Source organism: Telopea speciosissima, chromosome 2 (genome assembly GCF_018873765.1).
Source record: "Telopea speciosissima isolate NSW1024214 ecotype Mountain lineage chromosome 2, Tspe_v1, whole genome shotgun sequence".
Classification (NCBI taxonomy): Eukaryota; Viridiplantae; Streptophyta; class Magnoliopsida; order Proteales; family Proteaceae; genus Telopea; species Telopea speciosissima.
The window spans coordinates 55,712,728-55,736,855 of NC_057917.1; the positions used below are offsets into that span (position 1 = coordinate 55,712,728).

The following is a 24,128-nucleotide window of genomic DNA, read 5'->3' on the forward strand; positions in this document are numbered from 1 at the left end:
GAATGCATAATCGTCACGTGCGCACGAAGCATCTTGCACTTCATACTCCAGCGCCGCAAATCCACCACCAAAAATATCCGAGTCATCTGAAAAATAAGGATACCCACTGGGGTGAGCTCCACTAAGCCCAGTAAGGGAAACACACAAGCAAGTGCAAATAGTCCATGATGAATGACCTAGAACCAAGAATGTTTCTAGCAACAATACTAAGTCTCATGAGGTATAAGTGCTATTGTAATAGAATGCTAGCCTCGGTCCCGGAAACACATAACCAGACGTCGGTCACCCGAGCGAAACCATTCTACTACGGTGAAGACTCGCCAGTTCCGGAATGAACACATCGGACCCAAGCAGACCCCCAATGACTAACCCTACTGTTTGTTCCCACAGCGGAGCGGATCGCTAACATGGGACAGTGAATGGCATTCCGGAATTTACCCTTCAGACCTACCACTGGTTATCCAACACCTTAACCCCTGTTGGTCAGGGTCGTAGCACTGAGTTCATGCCAATCCTAACCCAATGCATACTATCATGATGACATATGAATCATAATAGATAATACAACAATTCTGTCCAACAACATTATCATCATAATAAATTCCAAGAATCAAGTAATAAATGCAAATGCAAATGCAATATAGAAATGCAACCTAAAATCATGCACATCTAATGCAAAGAAGTTAAAGCTAACAAATATACATGATCAGTATTATTAAGATGATGCATGACATGGCAATCATAATAAACCGAAATTAAATATCACAAACACTCCGAAATTAAAGTCAAAATCCCCTTACTTGAGATAGTTGGTAATCTAACCAATTAGAAACCCAAAAGCCCAAGTAATCCTCACAAAAAATGGAGTAAAACAGTCCTAAATAAACATCAAAACATCTTATATCAGTTAAGGTGGTAGTCTAGGTCAAAGTCTAAGGAATCAGTCCAACAAACACATAAAAAGGGGCAGCCGGATGCAGACTGCCAGAGGGCCGGACGACCGCCCCTAGGCCTGCAACTCCATCCGGCTGCCAAGTCAGAATTGGGGCTTTTGATCCTAATGCCTGGATCCTTACATACATGGATCAAATTTCATGATTTAGACCCAATTTAAGGTGGGTCAACACAAATTTATAGTTTAATTTTAAAACCCACAATTAATTTGGGGTTTTAACAAATTAATCACAATTACCATCCTAAGGTTTAAATAAACTTCATGGTTCAACTGTAAATTGAAGAACAGCATGTAATACACAGTTAGCTTAATGTTTGAACCACTAATGGGTCCAATTCAAGGGTCACAAGATGGGTCTTGGTCTATTAAACCTATAATTGCTAAGGTTTAATGGCAGGATTTGTTATAAAGGTCAATTAGGGATAGAGAAATTAGGAGAAGAAGATGGGTACAGCAGGAATTTCTGCTTACCTAAGTGCAGCGGTGAGAAGAGATGAAGGCAGCCTTGATTTATGCAGCTAAGTCTTCAATGGAGGTCCCAAAACTTCAATTTCAAGTAGAAGATCAAAGCCCCAAGGTATAGTCCTCTCTTCCCTTCTTCTTCTTCTCTTTTCTCCTTCTTTTCTAAGCCTTCCTAAGGCTGAATCGATTCTCTTAGTTTGCACAATGAATAGTAATAAGTGTTGTATTTATAATAGATGGTAACTAAGGCATGTTTGCCAAATTAATCCAAAATCTGATTTCTTAATTAGTTTCTCAAAACTGATTCTGATTAGAATTATCTAATTAATTAGCTTCATTTTGTTCAGTTTTAGAGAGGAAGGAGAAGAAGGAAAAGAGAGGGAAAGAGAAGAGCACATACGGTTGTGTTTAATCTCTTCTATCTCAAACTAGAGACAAACTTCCTTATATTGAAAAAGAATAACTAATTACACAGGGGCCCCTGGCCTTATACAAATAACAGAAGAAATATAAAATACATGTGGTTATATACAAGAATACCCTTAAACTCCTTTTCTTAACACTCCCCCTCAAGCTGGGTGGTATATGTCATACATACCCAGCTTGTTCAATAAACAGTCAAAGTGATGAGTGCTAAGTCCTTTGGTGAAGATGTCGGCCACTTGTTCATTCGTCTTCACAAAAGGGGTGAGATGATCTTTGACTCAATCTTTTCCTTGATAAAATGTCTATCAACCTCAACATGCTTGGTCCTATCATGTGACTGGTGGGTTGTGGCAATACTTATGGCCGCCTTGTTGTCACAATATAAACTCATAGGTTTCGATACCTCAAATCCCAACCCGAACAAGTCTCTTCACCACAAGACTTCACACACTCCGTGAGCCATAGCTCTAAATTCCGCCTCAGACTTGACCTAGCCACCACAGTTGCGCTTACTTCTCCAAGTAACCAAATTCCCACCAACAAAAGTACAAGATTCCGAAGTGGATCTTCGATCGAAATAGATCCGGCCAAGCATCACATGTATGCTTCGATCCTCAGTGACCATTTCTAGAGAAGAGAAGACCTTTTCCAGGGCATGACTTTAAGTATCTCGAGGATCCTATACACTGCATCAAGATGTCCCATTTTGGGTGCATGCATAAATCGACTTACCACGCCAACAAAGATAGGCTATGTCCGGTCGGGTAAAGGAAAGATAGATTAGCTTGCCTACTAATCTCGATATTTTTCAGCATCTACGAGGGGCTCACCACAATCTTCTCCTAGTTTGTGATTCGATCAATAGGAGAGAAGGTTGGTTTACACCCTAAGTACCCTGTCTCTGTAAGTAGATCAATGACAAACTTCCTCTCGACAAACACTCGATCCCTTGCTTGGATCTTGAAACTTCAATCCCAGTAAAATACTTCAATGGACCAAGATCTTTGATCTCAAACTGCCGAGCAAGTAAAGTTTAAGCTTTGTGATTTCGGTTTATTGTTCCCGTGACCACAATGTCATCAACATATACAATAAGAGCTGTAATAGTGTTGCCCTTCCTTTGTATAAACAAAGTGTGATCAGCTTGACTTTGGATGTATCCATTCTCAGAGAATAGCTTGCCTAAACCTCTCAAACCAAGCCTTAGGAGATTGTTTAAGGCCATAAAGCGCTTTCCGAGACGACACACTTTTCCATTGCCACTAGGATGCTTGAACCCGGGGGAGAGTGCATGTAGACTTCTTCTTCTAAGTCACCATGTAAGAAAGCATTCTTTACATCAAGTGGTATAATGGCCAATCAAGGTTTGCGGCCATTGAGAGGAGTACCCGAATGGAGTTATGCTTGGCCACTGGAGCAAAGGTTTCCGATAATCATGCCATACACCGGTATAGCCCTTAGCAACCTGTCTTGCCTTATATCTCTCTACAGTACCATCAGACTTGAACTTGACTGTGAATACCCATCTGCATCCAACAGGAACTCTCCCCTTTGGGAGTTCAACAAGATCCCAAGTGTGGTTCTTCTCAAGGGCCACCATCTCGGTATTCATTGCTTCTCTCCATTTTGGATCAGCCATGGCCTCTACTACATTCTTAGGAATAGAGATGGAGGAGATAGCCACTTGTGAAAGCAATACCTGTAGGGGAGACAGAATCATAGGAGACAAACTTGGCAATGGGATTAGTACAAGCTCGAGTTCCTTTGCGGTGAGCAATAGGAAGATCTAAGTCTGAGGGTGTAGGAGTAGAGGAAGGTATACCTGTCTCAGGATGAGGAGACGAAGGAGGATTTTGGCAGGTCTTCTGTATAGGGAGCTATGAAGGAGGATTTCTCTTGTCCTTTGTGTACACAAGTAGCTCCCCCTGCTCTCTGTTCACCTCTGCACTCGGAGACTCCCCCTCAACAACAGTATCCTCGGACCTTTTCTTTCCTCAATTTGAAATGGGAAATAGGGACGAGAGAGGGGGAAGGAAATGATAGAAACTCAGGAGCCTCTTCAACCTCACTACCACGACACTCCCCGAAGAGGTGATGAAAATACGGGAGATGTTCAAAGAAAGAAACATCTTTGGAGAGAAGCCACCGACGGGTAGGAGGGTGATAACATGTGTAGCCTTTAGAGGTAGAGGAATACCCAAGAAAGATGCACTTCGAGGACTTAGGATCCAATTTAGTGTGGGCAGATTTGCTAAGATGGACATACAGGATGCAACCAAAGACCCGTGGGGAAGTGAAAAAGAAGAAGAAAGTAAGGGTAAGACCGCAAGAGGTACTTTGAAGTTCAAGACACTGGAGGGCATATGATTGATAAGAAAGACTGCAGTGAGTAAGGCATCGGACCAAAAGGTTTTTGGAACATGCATTGTAAACCAAAGAGACGGGCTACTTCCAAGAGTGGCGGTTTTTTCTTTCAAGAACCCCATTTTGTTGAGGGGTATCAACACAAGCCACCTGGTGGATAATGCCACGGTCAGAAAAAAAGGACTCCAAACCACCATACATATACTCTCCACCTTTATCAGAACGGACAATCTGAATACGAGTTTGAAACTGAGTGTAAACCAACTCATAAAAGTTTTTAAATGCAACATAGACATCACTCTTTTGTTTCAAGAGATAAACCCAAGTAACTCGAGAGAAGTCATCAATAAAGGAGACAAAGTAGCGGAAGCCACGTAAAGAAGTAACAGGGGAAGGGCCCCAAACATCAGTATGAACAATGTGAAAAGGTGAAATAGATCTATTGCTAGAAGATGGATAAACTGTCTTACAACTTTTTGCAAAAAGACAAGGTTCACAATGAAAAACATGATTGACAGGAAAAGAGGTAAATAAATGTGGCAACATTTTTCTCATAACAGAAAAGGAAGGATGTCCCAAACGCCGGTGCCAAAGCAAAATGTCCTCCTGTGTACGTCCGCCATGTTGCCCACACACATAAGATTGAGCTATCGTCACAGGGGAAGCACAAGTGTCCAGAACATATAATCCATCAGTCTCACGTCCACTGCCAATCACTCTCTTCGTCACCAAATCCTGAAAAAGACAATGGGTAGGAAAAAATGTGACAAAGCAGTTCAAAGATTTAGTCAATTGGCTAATGGAAAGAAGATTAGTGGCAAAGTTGGGAACATGAAAGACAGACTTCAAAGGGATAAGTGGAGTAACTTGGACATCTCCCTTACCCGAGATGGAAGAAAGGGAACCATCAGCAATTTTTACCTTATCTTTTCAGGAACAAACCGAGTAGGAGTTAAAGAGTGAGACCTACCAGTCATGTGATCCGTGGCCCCCGAGTCAATTACCCGGGTGTAGTGGCAGATGAAGTAGAGACCTGTAGAAGCAAGTGGAAGTAGTGGGTGCGAGTAGAGGAGGATCCATCCAAGTGTGCTACAATCCGACGAAAAGCTGCTATGTCTTCTTTGGAGAGGGAGGATGAATCAGACTCATGAACCCCAACATGGGCTTTAGGCCCATTCTTCTTCGGTCCTTTCTGTCCTCCAGATGCAGTAGAGGGTGGTTTCCCATGAAGATCCCAACAAAACTCCTTTTTATGCCCAGACTTGCCACAATAGTCACAGGAGAATCGGCCTCTACCAGCCCCCTTAGTGAAGGGAGGACGGTCCTGTGGAGTGGATGAAACAAGAGCAGAGCGCTCAACAGTGGGAGTGGTCTCCATAGCACTTCTACGCGTCTCCTCACTCTGAAAATAACCACACACCTCCTCCAGGGAGGGAAGACTTGGTCGGCCAAGTATCTGTACCCGTATGGGTTCAAACTCAGAGTTAAGACCTCCAAGAAGGAACAGGACCCTCTCCTTCTCAAATAACTGATGCACTTTAGGCTCATCAACAGGACACAGCTGGAGATCTCTGTAGTGATCATACTCCTCCCAAAGTCCCACAACAAGGCTATAGTACTCAGAGATACTTTTGTCACCCTGACGCAGGCTAACAATCTGTTGAAGAAGTTGATAAACCTTTGTAGAGTCCCCCACTCTATCAAAAATACGAGCAACACTATCCCAAATATCTTTGGCTGTCTCCTTGCTCATAAACCTTCTTCCAATCTCCGGCTTCATTGAAAAAATGAGCCAATTCATCACAAGGGAGTTCTCGGTTTCCCATTTAGAGTAACCCGGATCATCAATGGAAGGGGCCTTAAAGCTCCCAGATATATATCCCAACTTCCCCCTACTTCGAAGGATAAGCTTCATTGACCGTGACCAATCCAAGTAATTGTTACTATCAAGCTTAACAATGGGGAGCTGAACATTTGGATTCTCATATGATAGAGGGATTGGCAAGGCTGTCTGAATAAATGGGAAGTTCAGATGTCTCAACAGTTTTTCACCCATTGTGGTTTTAAAACAAACACTTGAGAGGAGCAATCAACAAGCACTTCAAGCAAGAACAATAGATTCCCAATAGCAATGAAGAAAAAAGAGGTAACCTAGACCACAAAGCTTGAAAAAACTTGTAGAGCCTCACACAAACAGAAAACAGCAGCGGAGTAGAAAAGAAAAGTCTTCCTTACCAAGAAACGACAGTGGGTAGTCCAAAACAGCTCCCAAACAAAGCTCTAGTGAAGAGCTATTGTCAATCCCACACTCTGGCTGGCGGAAAACAGGGCAGAACAGTCCTGGCCGAGATTCACTCCTGTCCCTTGGATGCTCCCAACTGGCTTGAGATGACACAATGGGAAGAAAGGTAACCTCCAAACGAAGCTAGAGCACTTGGTTGCTCTCCATTTGGATGAGAACCGAGAGAGAAAACAGATCTGTGAAGAACCGCAGGTTGGAGCTCAAACTCCAGCAACAACCAAGAGAGGAAACCACCTCTTGGTCCACTAAACACCCTTCTAACACCTTCAAACTCCAGGAAGAGTACGCTTTGATACCATGTTCAGTTTTAGAGAGGAAGGAGAAGAAGGAAAAGAGAGGGAAAGAGAAGAGCACATACGGTTGTGTTTAATCTCTTCTATCTCAAACTAGAGACAAACTTCCTTATTTTGAAAAAGAATAACTAATTACACAGGGGCCCCTGGCCTTATACAAATAACAGAAGAAATATAAAATACATGTGGTTATATACAAGAATACCCTTAAACTCCTATTCTTAACACATTTAACTATAAGCTGATGTCATATGACATCAGGGGAAATCCCAACTCGGGTAACTACTGGGAACTGGATTCCCCACTGTGGATGTGGGTCCCACAAGTGGAAATGACTATTCTGCCCCTATAATTCATTTTAAGTAATTATACAACAGATATACTAACAAGATGGGATCCTTACCTAGCATTCGGCCTAAGACAAAGGGAGGCTCCACAGACCATCAATCCAGCATGCCAAGCTTATGTGTTGTATTCCGCTAGACACCTCAGACTCATTTAAGGCCAAGGTAGTTGACTGTTCGAAATACCTTATAGACAAGTCATGAGATTGGTCTGAATTTCTTAATCGAGACAGCCCACAACTTAGAGGCTAGCTTGGGTAATGAACCAGAACTTGAAATCACAGAGGTTCCAAAAGTTCAAATTTTTGCGGGTTTCACATCTATTCTGTTCAAGATCTGCTCCTCTAGGTGCCGTCTTAAACAGGGTCCTGGTTAAAGGAGCCAAGGTCCCTAATATTTTCTGGATGCATATTATTTTCCCCCTCGTTCTAGGGAGTAAGCTTGCTGAGGATTGACAACTTCTAGGTGTTGCAAAAATATATAGGATATATGTGTATTGAAAACTGTGTTTGTTTACCTCTGGTAAGGGAAAAAAATCTTAGATTGGTACATAGATGACCACTATCTGGAAAGATATATCCAGAAGCCATATATACCAAATGATTGTGGTGTTTGCCTAGAGACTAGAGAGTCCAGTTAGCCTATGAACTAGATATTGAGAGAGTGACTGAAGGTAATTAAATCTGCCCATATTTCATTGTTACTTTTTAGCATTTGATGACTCTTAAGTCTCCATTCCCTCAAGATTTACTTTGATGGGAGTTCTATTGGTGACTCAAGTAGGCTGGTATTTTGGGGGAGCCCACATGAACTATGATGATGAGATGCTGTTTTTTATCACTCCATTGGGTTTTCAGTTTCAGCCGCCATGGAGTTAAAGGACCACATTTTATGCTTAGAGGTCTCTGCATCTCATTCCTAGAGGGCTTACATCTGGAGGTTGGGGGGTGTATGGTGACTCGTTAGCGCTTATAAATTGGTTGAAATCAGATGTTTGGATATCTTGGTTCTGCTCAACCCTTATCTGGCGACTGATTTGCCCCATTCTTGCTCTGGTTAGGTATATCTTACTCCATCGGAGAGCTAGATTGAGAAAATCCCTGATGAGCTAGCTAGGGAGGAAATAAGGGGAATTGAGAGTTAACAGATTTTTGTTATGTTTATGTAATCTGTAACCCATAGATTATGTAGCTTTTTGGTGCCTTCAATTTGCTTCAATCAATGGCTGGTGTGATATGACACTCATTCTACGAACTGATAAGACAGTGTTGATAGGATCCTAGGAATACCGGTACTTGTGCCCTTCCAATCATTTTTCTTTAAATATTAAGAACATGTCGATAAGTTATTGTTGTATATCTGTTATATTCTTTGCATTTCTCTGTTGATATAAATTCCATACTTATACATGACAGGTTCCAATAACTGTTCACTTTGATCATGGAAGTTCCAAGCATGAGCTGCTTGAAGCGCTTGAATTGGTATGTACTAAACTTTTTCTTGGTCTCATTGCCTTCTAAAAGTCATTAATATGTTTCCATCATATGCATATTTAGGTTTAGTTTGTCAAGGGCATGTATAAATTAAAAGAATACATCTTATATAGTACCAGCCCTTGACAGACCAAAAAACTGGTTTAGAACTGGTTTTTGGTTTGGGCCTCCAAAGTGGGTCATGTCTAACCAGCCAGGCTAAGGCAACTCCATCAGATTGAAGGAGATAAAAGGGTCTGGGGTAGACCTAAAATGACTCTGGGGGAACTGGTGAGGAAAGACATGCATAGCTTAAGCCTTGTAACAAGTATGGCTTTGAAAAGAGCAGACTGGAGGGTAAGGAGTAAGGACCCATGTAGCTGACCCCATTTAGTTGGAACTTGGGATAAGTCTGAGTTGAGTTGAGTGGAAGGCATGTATTCTTACCCCCAATTAAAATGTTTGGATTTACATGTACAATTGATTTAGCACTGATGGATTGCTAATGCCCAATATCTCCATGTGGCATCATTTCCTATTCTAATGGTATTGTTGTTTGGTAAACATGGCAGGGATTCGACTCAGTTATGGTAGATGGTTCACATCTTCCCTTCAAGGAAAATATCTCATTAACAAAGTACATATCACTCTTGACACACTCAAAGAGCATGTTAGTTGAAGCTGAATTGGGGAGGTTATCAGGAACTGAAGATGACTTGACCGTTGAAGATTATGAAGCAAGATTGACTGATGTTACTAAGGTAAATTTCCATTTCTATTGACACTAAACATCTTTTGGTATTATTGCTTTATCAAAGACTAACCGGATTACATCACGATTGGTACTATGTGAATTCAGGCTCAAGAATTCATTGACGAGACCGGTATTGATGCATTAGCTGTGTGTATCGGAAACGTTCACGGAACATACCCATCAGATGGCCCAAATCTGAGACTTGATTTACTTAAGGTGAAGTATCTCACTTGAAGTTTCTTTCAGCTATTTAGTTGTTCTATATGTATTACATGAATCATAGATAAAACCCAGTCTTTCATGAGTGTAACAAATCCGGATCTGAAACCAGTACCTGCGATCGTAAAGAGAGGGGAGAGAAGAGAGAGACAATGTGCTGAACACGATAGGTTCAGCCTACCTATCATGGACTGCCTATGATGTATTTATATTAGCAAATAAGGAGTAAACCTTGTACAGGACTAAGACCAAAAGTAGACTTTAACAAGGAAACTTAGACTAACAACTGATAGGGGCACTCCCCCTATCGTGACTAGTCTTTAACAATGAGCAAGTGATTACCATACTTTTGGTTGTTTTGTTACTGTGTTGGGTTGGGTTGCAATCAACCAGGGATCAAATGGAATATTGAGTATTAAATTCTTTATAGTTCAACAAGTACTGGTCAAGCTAGTTACTTACTACTTCATATAACTCAAATACCCAATGATTCCATATTAACTAGGTTGTTGATGCAACTTTTACCATTTGTCCAGGAACTGCATGTTATGAGTTCAGAGAAAGGAGTTGTTTTGGTTCTTCATGGAGCCTCTGGATTGCCCAAGGAACTTATAAAGGTACATATTTGATGTGGAATAAAATCAGGTTTCAATCCACGTTTTTTTCTTCTTCTGTGAAAAAAAAAGTTGAGACAAATACTGCTGGAATTTTCTTAACTTATTCACGGAAAGTACTAGCTGGGGCTTGTCCTGTATGGCTGGAATGCATGGTACTTGGCACTTATTCATATTTGTGGTATTTTAAAGTCCAAATTGTCCCCTCCCCCCAACCCCCCCCCCCTCCATAATAAAAAAGAAAGAAAGCTCAATTCCCTTTGTGTTTTAGTGAACAAGATTTCTTCATGAAGCATAGCAATCAAGAGTTCTAGTACCTGCTAAAAGGAAAATCTACTGAAGAGTTTTATGTATATGTGGTGTCAGAAGAAGAAAAAAGGTAAATGGTTTTGTGGGTTCTTTAACAATCTTGGATTTCAACAGGAATGCATAGAGCTCGGTGTTAGAAAGTTCAACGTAAACACAGAGGTCCGCAAGGCTTATATGGAATCACTCTGCAGCCCCAGTAAAGACCTCATCCATGTTATGGCATCTGCAAAGGAAGCAATGAAGGCCGTGGTGGCAGAGAAGATGCGCCTTTTTGGTTCAGCTGGAAAAGCATGGTAAGAAACATCCACGTGCTAGGTCGTTGAAGAAGCTTTGCCATGGATATGCTGGGTCAGAATGCAACTAGAGCAATGTGCTATGCTTCTCCTTTTACAGCCTCATAGAAAATAGATAAATAGGCCACACATCCAAGGAAAAAAGAACATGTAACTGCACAGGGAGCAATGTTTATGAACTGCATTGTGTTAGGCATATAAACAGAGCACTGTCATCTTTGTCAGATTTATATCCAATAAATTGACTTTCCGTCAGTTCTCTCCCAGTTTCCCTTTCAACAAACTTCTACTGTGGTTGTTATGACGAGGTTCGTGACAGGTTTAGTACCTAACCAAATTAAGGATGTGAAGAGGTATCATCTTTGAAACTCTGTTAGTTTCAAAGTAGTTTCAAAGTAAAATGCCTGGAAGTAAAATTAAAGTAGAGAAATATATTATTTCCAACCATTTATTTTGCTGTTTTTAGGCATAAAATAGTGGGCTCTACTGAAAAACTGTATGTCCCTTGTGTTTACTTCCAATGAAACACACTGATTAAAATTGCATATTCCTTTTCTTGTGCCCATTTTGTGTTGAAAGAAACAGAGCCCAAAGAAAAATAACAGCCTTTTAGATAACTTTCTTTTTGGGAAGTGGGGGAGAGGGGGAGGAGCTGTTCATATACAGTGAAAGCATCATACTGAAGCCACCTTCATTCTTTTACATTGGTTACATTGGTCATCCAGAAAAGTGGAGTTTTCTGATGAAAAGCAATGGGAAAAGTGAGTTATCCAAGGGGAACTGGTCGTGCACATTATCTTTTCCAGATTTTTCCATTGGAGAAGTCTACATTTCTAGAATACCAGCCAGTAAGAATGTGCTGATTCCTAGTATATGAATTCTCCTTGGCAGAGCTGATGTCCTGAGTGTGTATAGCCAGCAGTGGAGGGAGAGTTGCAGTTGAGGAACTGACTAAGCCCGAAGAAGTTGATACCTGCTCATTTTACCTTCAACTGCTGAAATACTGCAGCCAAGTCTTTCAGGTTTGGACCTTTGGCTTCTGATTCTGGTCATCAGAAACTAGTATATTTGCCATTGCCATATACATATATATATATATATATATATATAAAGAAATATGTAAATAAGTGAATAATTAATACCCGCCATTGCCTTGTGAAGGTGAGGACGAGGAGGATAGTGCTGGTAGGGAGGATGTGGATCGAGGTCCGGTTCTTGAGGAGGCTTTGGCTCCTCTTCCGTGTGTTGAGGGCGTGCTAGGGCGTGCAGGTACTGATGTGGGTGGTGCTAGGGTTGCGCATGGTGCTGCAATGGCAGCGCCTCAGTCCTATGCCAAGGCGGTTGGAGGTCATGTGTGGCCTGATATTGATGCTCTGCCAGATCCCATTCATGCAGGCAATATTACTCGTATTCGAATCCCGCAGAAGGACTATGAAGAGAATCGTAATCGCTTTCGATTTGCTCTTATTGGGAGGGTTAATTTTCGCCTTGCATCGTTGGATGCTTTGAGAAAGGAGGCGAAAGTGAAGTGGAATCTCAAACAAGGGGTAATCATGCATCCATTGGGGAAGGGATTTGTGATTTTCCAATTCTCTTTTGAAGGAGATATGGCGGAGGTTTGGAGACGTAGCCCTGTGCGCTTCAATGATCAGGCTATCAGGTTCCAGCGTTGGAAGCCTGATTTTAATACACATGAGCAGCAGGTCCTTACCAAGCTCGTTTGGGTGAGGTTCCCAGACCTGTCTCTCGAATATTGGCATGAAAACGTGCTTCTATCCATGGCCAAGGCTGTGGGCAAACATGTAGCTCTTGATCGTCGTACCCGGCAGGGTCTGCTCGGCCATTTTGCTCGAGTGCTTGTTGAGATAGACGCAGGAGATTCTTCAACTCGTGTTGAAGAGGTTCAAGTAGAACGATTTGAACCTGGTTCTACCAAGGAATTTTGTTTCACTCAGAAGGTGATTTATGAGGATGGATTGCAAAGGTGCGGGTATTGTAGAAGGTTGGGACATCAAAGCTCCCTTTGTCGTCAGAAGAGGATGGATGAACTTCATCAACAAGAGAAGGACAGAGAGGCGTCAATCCTTGGTGCTATCTACGTTGGAGAAGATGGAGTTAACTTGGTTAACTCGAAGTCCAACTCGATGGGTGGATCGGCCAGAAAATCTCTCTCACAAGGCAAGAATTCATTTTCTCCTAATTCTAAGGCGCCAGCTGGTCATGAGGGGATTGTTGTTTCCAATTTGGTCGCAGCTATTCAAGGGAGGGAGATAATGGTATGACTCTTGGTGAGAATTCAATTTCTCCTCAATCTCCCAATTTGTCGCAAAGTGGGAAAGATAAGGATACATTTTTAAATGTTGGAGAAGTTCATGTAGTTGATTCCATTAGGCCACCTTCTTCTCATCCTACGCATGGCGGAGGAATGGAGAACTCGCCGGCTTTTTTAGGGGTACCGGATTTTGCAGTTGGCAGAGGGTTTGAGAGGAGAGACGTTGAGGTTGGGGAGTCTAATTTTAATGAGGTAGAATCAGTTCAAAGATTGGATTCTCATGGGTCCGGTTGTGACCAATCTGATCAAGCGGAGGTGCAAGGCGGGTGGACTCAGGTGTTGAGTCGGAAAAATCGTGATGGCCGTAGGAATGCCCCTCGAGGTGGTCGTGTGGGTTGCTGTATGGCAACTCTAGTTATTGGTAGAACTCGACGTCAAAAGAAGGCAAAGCCTGGTGTTAAAGCGGTGGACACGGCAGTAGAAAAACCTCTAGTTGAAAAGGAGACCGCATCTCCCTTTTCACCAGAGGAGGAGGCTCTTTTGGTTCGTGTGGCTTTTGATCGGCCTGGTGTATATGCTGAGATCCCCCGACGATCAAATAGGACAAGGACCCCCTCGGTGCGACTCGCAGATCCCTCGTAGCCTTGTTTTATTATTTCTCTCAGTTAAGCGGAGTGGCTTGAAGCCCTCGCCAGTATGGTTTAGGACTGAGTCCCCCTTTGTAAGTTTTAGCTTTCTTTGCCAGTATTCTGTCATAGGTTTGTTTGCCCTTTTTTATATTTTCAATAAAATTTCTCTTTTCTGAAAAAAATTTAAAAAAAAAAAAAAATTGAATAATTAATAATTTGTCCACTTAATTACTCCCTCCGTCTCACCATGACTGTTCCTTTAGAACAAGCACAAAGTTTGAGTGGGTGGGTTAGTGGGGTAGTCCTCTTATTAATAACAGCCTTACTTTCTATTTTGACTTCCAAGTTCCATCTACTACTTATTTGAAATCTATTAATTGAATCTTGGTAATCAATGCATGGAGTCAAATAATAAAATCAATAAAAAGTCATACTTAATTTGAAAGATAAGCAAATTGACAATCCAAAATGGGAGGACTATCTTTGCAGGACCATGGGTGTCTCAAGAGGCACCATAAGGGTTACAGTGGGAAAGAAGGTATTATAAATACTCTTGTAAAGGTCCCCCTCTGCATTGTTGATGTGGGTAAAACTCATCGGTTCTGGATGTTTTGTCCTTCCAGTTGCCACTGGACCGTATCAAATACATGAGAGAAAGAGAGAGCAACATTCATAGGATGATGGTGTCAATGGATGCTGGAGATATGTTTTTGTTTGTGATGCCCTTTAAGTGATGCCAATTGAGGTAACCTGACTCTACTGGTCTGGTACAGGTATAATCTACTACTACTAGGTAAATTTTCAAATACAAATTATTGAAGGCAAAGAGTTACTATTGAAGTTATTAAAATAAATTGGGTACAGTACACTTGGGATACCTAACATTTATGGAAATTATGCTTGAGGTACCTTACATTTCTAAAATTATGTTTCAGGTACCTCACATTGTATAAATATTATGTTTAGGGCGTCTTATTTTTCCAAAAAACAAAAAGGACTGCACGGTCTGAGAGGAGCAGATGTATGTAGCATAAGCCCTTACTTTGCAGAAGTGGTAGCTTCCAAATTTTAAACCTGCAAATAGTAATAGCACAACCTTACCGATGTACCAAGGCTCACCCACCTGGCACACTGTTTTTCCTCTCTCTATTTCTCTTCTCTGGCCAATCTGCCCAACACTCATTTATAGAGGAAAAAAAAAGAGAGATTTCATCAACAAAATGACTGCGTACCCACGCCATTGTGGGGTCTGGGAGGGTCATAATGTATGCAACCGTAGCCCTGTTTTCGCAGAGAGGCTGTTTCCAGACTCAAACTAGGGACCACTTGGTCACAATGAAGCAATTTTAACCATTGCACCAAAACGAGAAAACCAGAACAAGACAATTACATAATCTGATCACAAAAATCATATCAATATAGAATCATTTTGAGCTTTACCAGTTGACACTGAAGGTACTAGTAGCACGGCCCTTCTGCAATTCTGAGCTCTCTCTCAGTTGCTATTTCATTGACAGAGATTAGATTATATACAAGGAATGGAGATCGACATCATCTTCTGTTACATGATGTGGACATCTAACTACACCTGACTATTGACAACTAACTAACAAGATAGTTACAACTAATGACAACTTGAGCTGAGTCAGCTAATTTGTTACAACAGCATAACTAAGCATTACTCTCTAACATCCCCCCTCAAAGGCAGTGTCCGAGCAGTGACAGTGAGTTTGCTGGTGAGCTGCTTGTGGCGAACTGAGGAGAGTGCCTTTGTAAACACATCTGCGAGCTAATCAATGGTAGAGATGTAATGAACAGAGAGTTGCTTAGAAGTACCCAGTTCACGGACAAAATGAAAATCAATGGCGACATGTTTGATGTGGGTATGCAAAACTGGGTTGGCTGCAAGATACGCAGCACTGAGATTGTCGCACCAGGGTGTAGGCATGGCGGGGATAGTGACATGTAGCTCGGATAGTAATCCACAAAGCCAAAGAATTTCAGAAGTAGCATCCCAAGGCCCCTGTACTCTGCTTCGTGACTCGATCGAGCAACTGTGGCTTGTTTCTTAGAACTTCAAGAAACAAGATTAGGACCAAAGAAGATACCATAGTCATAGGTAGAGCATCAGTCGTCTATATTTCCAGCCCAGTCCGCATCAGAAAACGCTGTGAGGGAGGCACGACTGAAGGGTCATAGAAGAAGACCATGAGTGATTGTAGGCTTCAAATATCGGAGAACTCACTTAACTAGAGTCTAATGTTCAGTGGCAGGGCAGTGCATAAATTGACATAACTTGTTCACCGTAAATGCAATGTTGGGTCTGGTAAGTGTAAGATACTGTAAAGCGCCAACTACACTCCAATATTGAACTCCATCAAGAAGCGGAGTGCCGGAGGTCTAGGCACCTAGCATATCTGTTTTTTGTAAAAAATCAAGAATATACTTGCACTGAGAGAGATGCAAGTTGTTCCCAAGCTTATGAACCTCAACCGCAAGAAAATAGTGAAGAGGCCCCAATCTTTAAGGTCGAATTCACAAGCTAGCTGCGAAATTAGAGAGGTGATGAAGCTTGACCGAGAGCCAGTAATCAGTATATCATCGACATTTATTAGGATCATAATCGTTTCCCCATTGAGATGCTTGATGACCAATGACACATTAGATTGTGAAGCGATAAAGCCCAATTGTTATAAATGAGAATGATGTAAGGGTATTTATGTAATATCTTTTCATATGTTCTAATATATTCCTACTTGTATTAATACTCAAGTTGTGAGGGGCAATCTAGTAATTAGCCCATCTAACTTAAACCCTAGTTTTCTATAAATACTAGCTGGGGGCAACAGTCTGGGTATTCCAAACTAAGCAACCTTGTGCTTAAACCCTAAACCCTAACAATTTTAAAACATTAGAATAATTTTGTTTTCCTCATTGATCGGCTTTGGATTTCTGATTCACAATTTGTTTTGAGAGATTGGATCTGGTGCCGCTCACCGTTCAAGTTCTGATTTTTAAAGCTGCGGTGCTTCGTACGATCGACTTTGGAGAATTGGTTTTTTCTGTGCGATTACGCGTCACAGTTCTAGTTTGAGAGGTAATTTTCCTCGAACGATCCGTCAAACTTGGAGGTTTTATCTACACGATACTGTTTGAACGTGTTTCAAGAATTTCGTTTCTCAAAGCGTTTGCTTTGATTTAAAAAACAAAGAAAGTTGGGAAAGGCGTATTGCAACGTTTGGCAGAGAGAACATCCAAAGTTGTGTATTCGCAAGTTTGCCTTTTATCTTTTGTGCCTGAGATATTCGTTGGACATAAGGCTCTTGATTGCATTGATTTGAAAAAGAAGGTGGTCTGCTGAACATTGTCAGAACGTTGTTTACAAACTCTTCTCTATTTCCTTTGATTAGATTATAAAAAAAAGAAAAAGAAAAGAAAAGTAGAAGAAACAGAAAAAGACAAAATAGAAAGAAGACAAAAAGGATACTTTTGATTTGACATATCAAATCCTTTTTGAGTTTGGTCTGCAACTAGTGCCAGCCGTCACCGAACAGTAGCCAGCGATCCACGCCAATCAGCACTAGCGTGCACATCACAACTGTCGACGCTGCTGCACCACCGCCATCCTTTCCTCTGTCATCTAAATCCAGGGTTCTTCATCTCAGATGTGATTGTTCTTTGGAGCATTTTTTTTTTATTTGAATTTTTGCTTGGACATATAAACAAATCACTCAACAATGGAGAAACATGTTGTTCCAATTGAGATGATCAAATTGGAAAACTTTAGTGGCTCTGAGTTCAGTTCTTGGAAAAGGAGGACTCAGTTTGGACTGAAGTACCTCAATATTTTCTACACTATAGTAAATACATTTTCTGATTGTACGGACCTAACTGAAGCCCAATGGATAAGTGATGAGGACTTTTGCAAAGACTACCTATTGAACTGCCTATCAGATAGGCTGACAGAGACTTATAGTAAATATGAGACTGCAAAAGAGATTTGGGAAAACCTTGAAACCCAATTCAAAAAGGAGGAGGACTTATCACAAACTCACTTGGTTAACAAGTTTATGGATTTCAAGTTTCAAGAAGACAAGGAAATACTTCCTCAAGTAACAAACTTTGAGAACTTGAGAACAAAACTGAACCAAGAAAATATCTCTGTTGTTGATGCATTCTTAGTGGATGCAATTATTTTTAAGTTACCCTCTACCTGGTATTCCTTTAAAACTAAGATGCATAGGAAGAAAACACAAGTGGGACTGGATGATCTCAAATAGTTCATTAGAATCGAAGATGAGAACAGAGCCAGGAATAACTTGGAGATGGTGAAACAACAACAGACATCTACCAATTTGATTTCACAATCCAAGAAAAATCCTAGGCAGCCCAAGCCACCTAAGAAAGAACCCCAACAGTTGGAGGTCAAAAAGACTAACTTTAAAAAGAAGGGCAAGTGCCGCAACTGTGAAAAGTGGGGTCACTATGCATCTGAATATAGGGGTCCTAAGAAAGGGAACACTGACATACCAGAGAAGGAAGTTCACATTTTGGTGGACAAGACTGAGCCTACTAACTTTGATGCCATCGTTGGCAAGGGTAAGGGGTTGGCCAGTACATCTTCAGATTGGTGGTTAGACTCTGGAGCGACTTGTCATGTTTGCAATAGCAAGGATCTGCTCACTGATGTTGTTCAAGTAGCAGAGACTGTCATTGTTGCAAATAAAGACATCGTGGAAGTGATTCAACAAGGGACAGCGAACCTGGTTCTTTCACCAGGTAAAATATTTACTTTGAAAAATGTTAAAATCTTTTTTGATTTTGAAAAGAATTTAATTTCAATTGCAATCTTGCTTGATGCTGGCATGCCTATTACTTTTAGTAGTAGTAGAGTAACATTATCTGTTAAGTCCTTTTATTTTGGATGTGCTTATAATCTGAATGACATGTTTAGGTTGAGTTTAGCTAATGAGACAATAAACCAGGTTAACCATACTTCACTTGATCCCAAAATACTACACTGTAGGTTAGGACATGTGAACTATAGGAAAATACTCAAATTAGCTAAAACTCATAATTTACCATTAGACACTTCAATTAGATTTAACAGATGTGAAGTGTGTGCTCAAACCAAAATAACTAGAAAACCTTTCAGACCGATTTCTAGGAGCATTCAACTTCTTGAACTTATACATTCTGACATTTGTGACTTTAAAAGCTACACAACTAGAGGAGGTCGGAAGTATTTGATAACATTTATAGATGAATTTTTTAGATATTGTCATTTATACCTGTTAAAATCTAAAGATGAAGCTTTTGAAAATTTTAAAAATTTCAAGAATAGGGTAGAAAATCAGTTGAACTTGAAAATTAAAAGATTTAGAAGTGATAGGGGAGGAGAATACAAATTGACAGAGTTCAAGGAATTCTATGCCTCTACAGGCATAATCCTTGAAACTACTGCTCCTTACTCACCTCAATCAAATGGAATAGCTGAAAGAAAGAACATAACGTTAACAGAGATGTTAAACTCCATGTAATTGACAGCTGGCATGCCCTATTGCTATTGGGGAGAAGCAGTGTTGACTGCAAATCACATTCTAAATAGACTACCACATTCAAAATTGACTTCTACACCTTATGAACTATGGCATAACCATCCCTGTAGTTATGACACTCTTAAGGTTTGGGGCTGTATAGCTTATGTTAGGATACAAGACTCTAGGAGACCTAAGGTGAAAACTAGAACAAACACTTGTATGTATCTAGATTGTGCAGAAGAGAGTACTGTAGACCGGTTTTTGGATCTATCAACCAATGTGGTGATAGAATCTAGGGATGTCATATTCTTTGAAGATAAATTCCTCAAAGATAAAGGCCTGACCTTGCCAGGTTTGACAGAAATGGTTACAGAATCACCCATGGATACTGAACCAATTGTTTCTAACACTCATCCCATAATGGTTACTGAATCAGAACCTAGAAGAGTATCTACTAGAGATAGAGTACCCAAAGATTTTGGTGAGGATTTCGTGACCTACCATTTAGAGACCGATCCATCAACCTATAAGGAAGCGATGAGATCTAGGGACTCACTGCTATGGAAAGAAGCCATTGATGAGGAAATGAGCTCTTTAATGCAGAATGAGACCTGACACCTTGTTGATCTGCCTAGAGGGGCCAAGACAATAGGGTGTAAGTGGGTACTGAAGAAGAAACTTAATCCGGATGGGTCTATAGTCAGGTATAAAGCACGGTTAGTAGCTAAAGGCTATACCCAGGTGAGAGGGATAGATTATTTTGACATCTACTCCCCGGTCTGCCATTTGGCAACAATAATGATTCTTCTTGCTATAGCATCTATTGAGCACTATGTTGTGCATCAAATTGATGCACAACATAGTGCTCAATAGATGTAAGTGGGTACTGAAGAAGAAAACTTAATCCGAATGGGTCTATAGTCAGGTATAAAGCACGGTTAGTAGCTAAGGGCTATACCCAGGTGAGAGGGATAGATTATTTTGACATCTACTCCCCGATCTGCCATTTGGCAATGATAATGATTCTTCTTGCTATAGCATCTATTGAGCACTATGTTGTGTATCAAATATATGTAAAAACGGTTTTCCTAAATGGAGACCTAATAGAAGAAATCTACATGAACCAACCTGAAGGATTTGTCATTGAAGGTTCTGAAAAAAGAGTTTGTAAATTAAACAAATCTCTCTATGGTCTTAAACAAACACCTAAATTGTGGCATGAGAAGTTTGACAAGATAGTAAAGAGCCTTGGTTTTCAAACCAGTAACTCGGATAAGTGCCTTTATTTTTTGTCTGAGTCAAACAAGGTCGCGATTATTTTTTTGTATGTAAACGACATGTTGATTCTAGGTTATGATCTCTCTGTAGTGAGTGACATTAAAGAAACCTTGTCCAAAGAATTTGACATGAAAGATCTTGGTGTGGTAGACACCATTCTTGGAATAAGAGTAAGCTTCGATGAGCAAGGGATCACCCTTAGTCAATCTCATTACATCGAGAGGCTACTTTCTAGTTGGGGATACAGTGATTGTAAATCGATTGAGATACCCTATGACTATAACAAACAGTTGAAACCTAACACAGGCGACACCGTGAATCAGTTAGAATATTCTAAACTGATTGGGAGTCTCATGTATGCAATGAGTTGCACTAGGCCAGACATAGCCTTTACGGTAGGCATGTTAAGTCGTTTCACTAGTAATCCTGGACAAGAGCATTGGGATGCCCTGACGAGGCTGATGAGATACCTTAAGGGTACTCTTGGTTATGCTCTATGTTATACTGGACATCCTCCAACTTTGAAAGGATATTCTGATGCATCTTGGTGCTCAGATTTAAGAGATAGCAAATCCACTAGTGGTTATGTATTTACACTAGGAGGAGCAGCTGTAGCATGGAAATCCAAAAGACAGACTGGTATTGCTCTGTCATCTATGGAATCGAAACTTTATGCTCTAGCTTCTGTAGGAGATGAAACAGAGTGGATAAAGGATCTGATCATGGATATTCCATTGAGGAGTTTTAAGTTAAACTCTATATCTATATTCTGTGATAATCAAGCGACAAAGACGATTGTGAATAACTCACTCTTCAATGGTAAGAGGAGACACATCAGGCTGAAACAAGCCATGCTGCATTATAGAACAGAATAAGGGATTATCACTCTGATTGATGTGAGATCGAAGGATAATATGACAGATGCCTTTACAAAGGGATTGAACAAAGATCGAACATTCAAAACTATGGGGGAGATGGGGTTAAAGACCATTTAGTCAGATCTTAACCTAACCCAGTATTATTTTGAATTATTCGAATCTCATCTAGCCTTAGAAAGCATTCGGGACAATTTACATATTTCAGATAACTTAGTTAGGTTACTAATTATGGGGGTTTGTGAAACCATTCCAAATTTGATGGTGTAGCAAATTCTTCATGTGAAATTTCCTTACTTTGTTATTCCGTAAAGGAATATGAAAAATATTTGATATGTTTCAATAATATTGTGCTAGTCTTTATGTCATTTCAAATTTGATGACGTGTCTTTCATAGTATGATGTACCATTTCAAATTTGATGATACAACATAAATCTATGACTGATATGACGAACACAGTATTCCAAATGGAAACATGGTATGGTCCTTATGATAGAGACTATATAGGATTGAGTTCTTGTAAAGAAACTTGATGATGATGCTTATTGCTTTTGTTTAACCTTCAGTCATATATGGAATGTACTAAGTTCTTATTGTTGAACTAGATACTATTGTACAAATGATTGAATTCATATTATCTCATGAAATTCATATTTGACAAATTACAGAGAATGACGAAGATGGAGGAGAACGGTTGAATCTGGATCTCGATGAGGATGACTTACTTGATGAGTAAAGTCACATGGATTGAAAAGACTTTTTCTTTTGATTATTTCTTTTGGTTTAGCCACTTGCATGTGGAACTTCGAATTTATTGTTGGGTTTAGTTTTGATCTAAAACCCTAGTTTTATTTCTTAAAGTTTACTTATTGCTTATTTGATATATTGGATTATTGATATTCAACTTATTCAATTTATATTGATTCAATTACTGATTGAACAATGATTTTTATACATGTGTGGTGGATATATGTAGAACATAAGAGGAGATTATAAGGGTATTTATGTAATATCCCTTCATATGTTCTAATATAATCCTACTTGTATTAATACTCAGGCTGTGAGGGACAATCTAGTAATTAGTCCATCTGACCTAAACCCTAGTTTCCTATAAATACTAGCTAGAGGCAGCAGTCTGGGTATTCCAAACTAGATACTCAGGGTGTAATGCTTTAAGTAACCTTGTGCTTAAACCCTAAACCCTAACAAATGAGTCTATGGAATTAGGCTCTCGAGCCTTGTTTTAAGCCATAGAGTGATTTTCGAAGTAGACATACATGATTGGGAAATGTAGGATCAATAAATCCAGGAGGTTGAGTCATGTAGATGGTTTCGTCAAGATTGCCATCTAAGAAGGCATTATGGACATCTAATTGGCGAATAAACCAATTTTGCATAAAAAAAAGAGAGAGAGGATCTAGATCCTCTATTGCCGAGCTACCCCATCCTGCCGTGCTACGAAGACACAACAAGGTGGGAAATGATCGCTTACCCCCACTCGGGCAAGGCGCTGGAGTAGGGGCAAGGCAATCAATTCCCACCTTATTGTGTCTATGCAGCACGGCAGGATAGAGCAGCTCGGCAATAGAGGATCCAAATCCACAGAGAGAACTGTGTGGAGGGTAGTAGAATTGACAATCGGAATAAATGTCTCACCATAGTCAGAGCCCTCTTATTGGGTGAATCCTTAGCAACCAATCTAACTTTATACCGTTCAGTGGAACCGTCAACATGTCTTTTGATCTTGTAAATCCATTTACATCCCACGATATTCTAATTAGAATAAAATATTCCTCCCCCTCTTTGATTATGCCCGAATGACAAACCCCATCCCTGGATATTGAGTAATAAGTCTCTCCTCCCCTGAATTTAAAAGATTTTATCAACCGTACTCATTCCCTCAAAAATTTCTGTTAAGTGATGACATCACTTTAAATATTTTTAGTTAAACCCCAAAATGCCCTTATTTTTAGGATATTTCAATAATACCCCTCAGAGAAAGAAAAAAAAAATTTGGTTAAATAATGGAGAAAATGAGAAAGAGAATTCTTCCTTTCGTTCAAACACTTCGGCGGAACCATAGAACTTCTTCACTTTCTCATTCGAACACTCCGCGCCCGCGGTTTCCTACTATATTCAAACAATGTCCGGCGAAACTAAAGGTAAGGTTTTCTATGAAACTCTTTTTTTTTCATTTAGATTTTTCTTAGGATTGATAAACCCTAATATTTGGGGATTTTTGTTGCTTCAATTCAGACTGAAATCAAGAGTAGTTAAACCATGATATGAACCAAGGTACTGAGAATAGATGCAATAAAGCTCCAATTTTCTGGATATTGTTTCGAATGAAAGACTCTGCAACACTAACCAATCCTCTTTTCTTTTCCTCTTTTTTATTGCAAACACAACGCAGTGACGTAGTCTGTAAATCTGCCCTCCCAGAGGTGGTTATAACTTGAACGCTAACATGATAAATTGTAGAATTTTGGAAACACATGAAATTCTTCATTCTTCTCGGTGATCCCAAATTTTTAATAAGCACAGAGAACAGAAGAAAATGGCGATTCAGATTACGAAGTGGTTTTGCCCTTGAGAGTCTTTCAAAAAAACGCATCTTTAAGGATTTGGTATTGAAATCAGCAATTTTCAGATTTCTTGCTTCCTAACTCGTTTGAAAAATGCAGAATTCACTTGCCAAACTCTACCCATTCTCTCGGGAAAGAAAA

The 24,128-nt window shown here is 40.2% G+C and overlaps 2 protein-coding genes across 2 annotated transcripts in view; both read left to right on the forward strand.

Annotated features, from left to right (window-relative positions):
- The window catches only part of LOC122650571, a 63,807-nt gene extending 52,445 nt beyond the window's left edge, over window positions 1–11,362 (forward strand). Inside the window, exons 38-42 of the mRNA XM_043843974.1 lie at window positions 8,562–8,627; window positions 9,191–9,379; window positions 9,478–9,588; window positions 10,128–10,208; window positions 10,629–11,362. Coding sequence (XP_043699909.1) covers window positions 8,562–8,627; window positions 9,191–9,379; window positions 9,478–9,588; window positions 10,128–10,208; window positions 10,629–10,811 — 630 coding nt within the window. The 3' untranslated portion in view covers window positions 10,812–11,362. The remainder of the gene's footprint in view (window positions 1–8,561; window positions 8,628–9,190; window positions 9,380–9,477; window positions 9,589–10,127; window positions 10,209–10,628) is intronic.
- Window positions 11,363–12,117: 755 nt separating this feature from the next.
- Window positions 12,118–13,089, forward strand: LOC122650888. Its single transcript, XM_043844253.1, has one exon. The coding sequence runs from the start codon at window positions 12,118–12,120 to the stop codon at window positions 13,087–13,089; it is 972 nt and encodes a 323-aa protein (XP_043700188.1).
- The last annotated feature ends 11,039 nt before the right edge of the window (window positions 13,090–24,128 follow it).

Bases quoted from the DNA above. Each gene is read 5' to 3' on its own strand.
- LOC122650888 (XM_043844253.1), top strand. From the start codon at position 12,118: ATGGCAGCGCCTCAGTCCTATGCCAAGGCGGTTGGAGGTCATGTGTGG.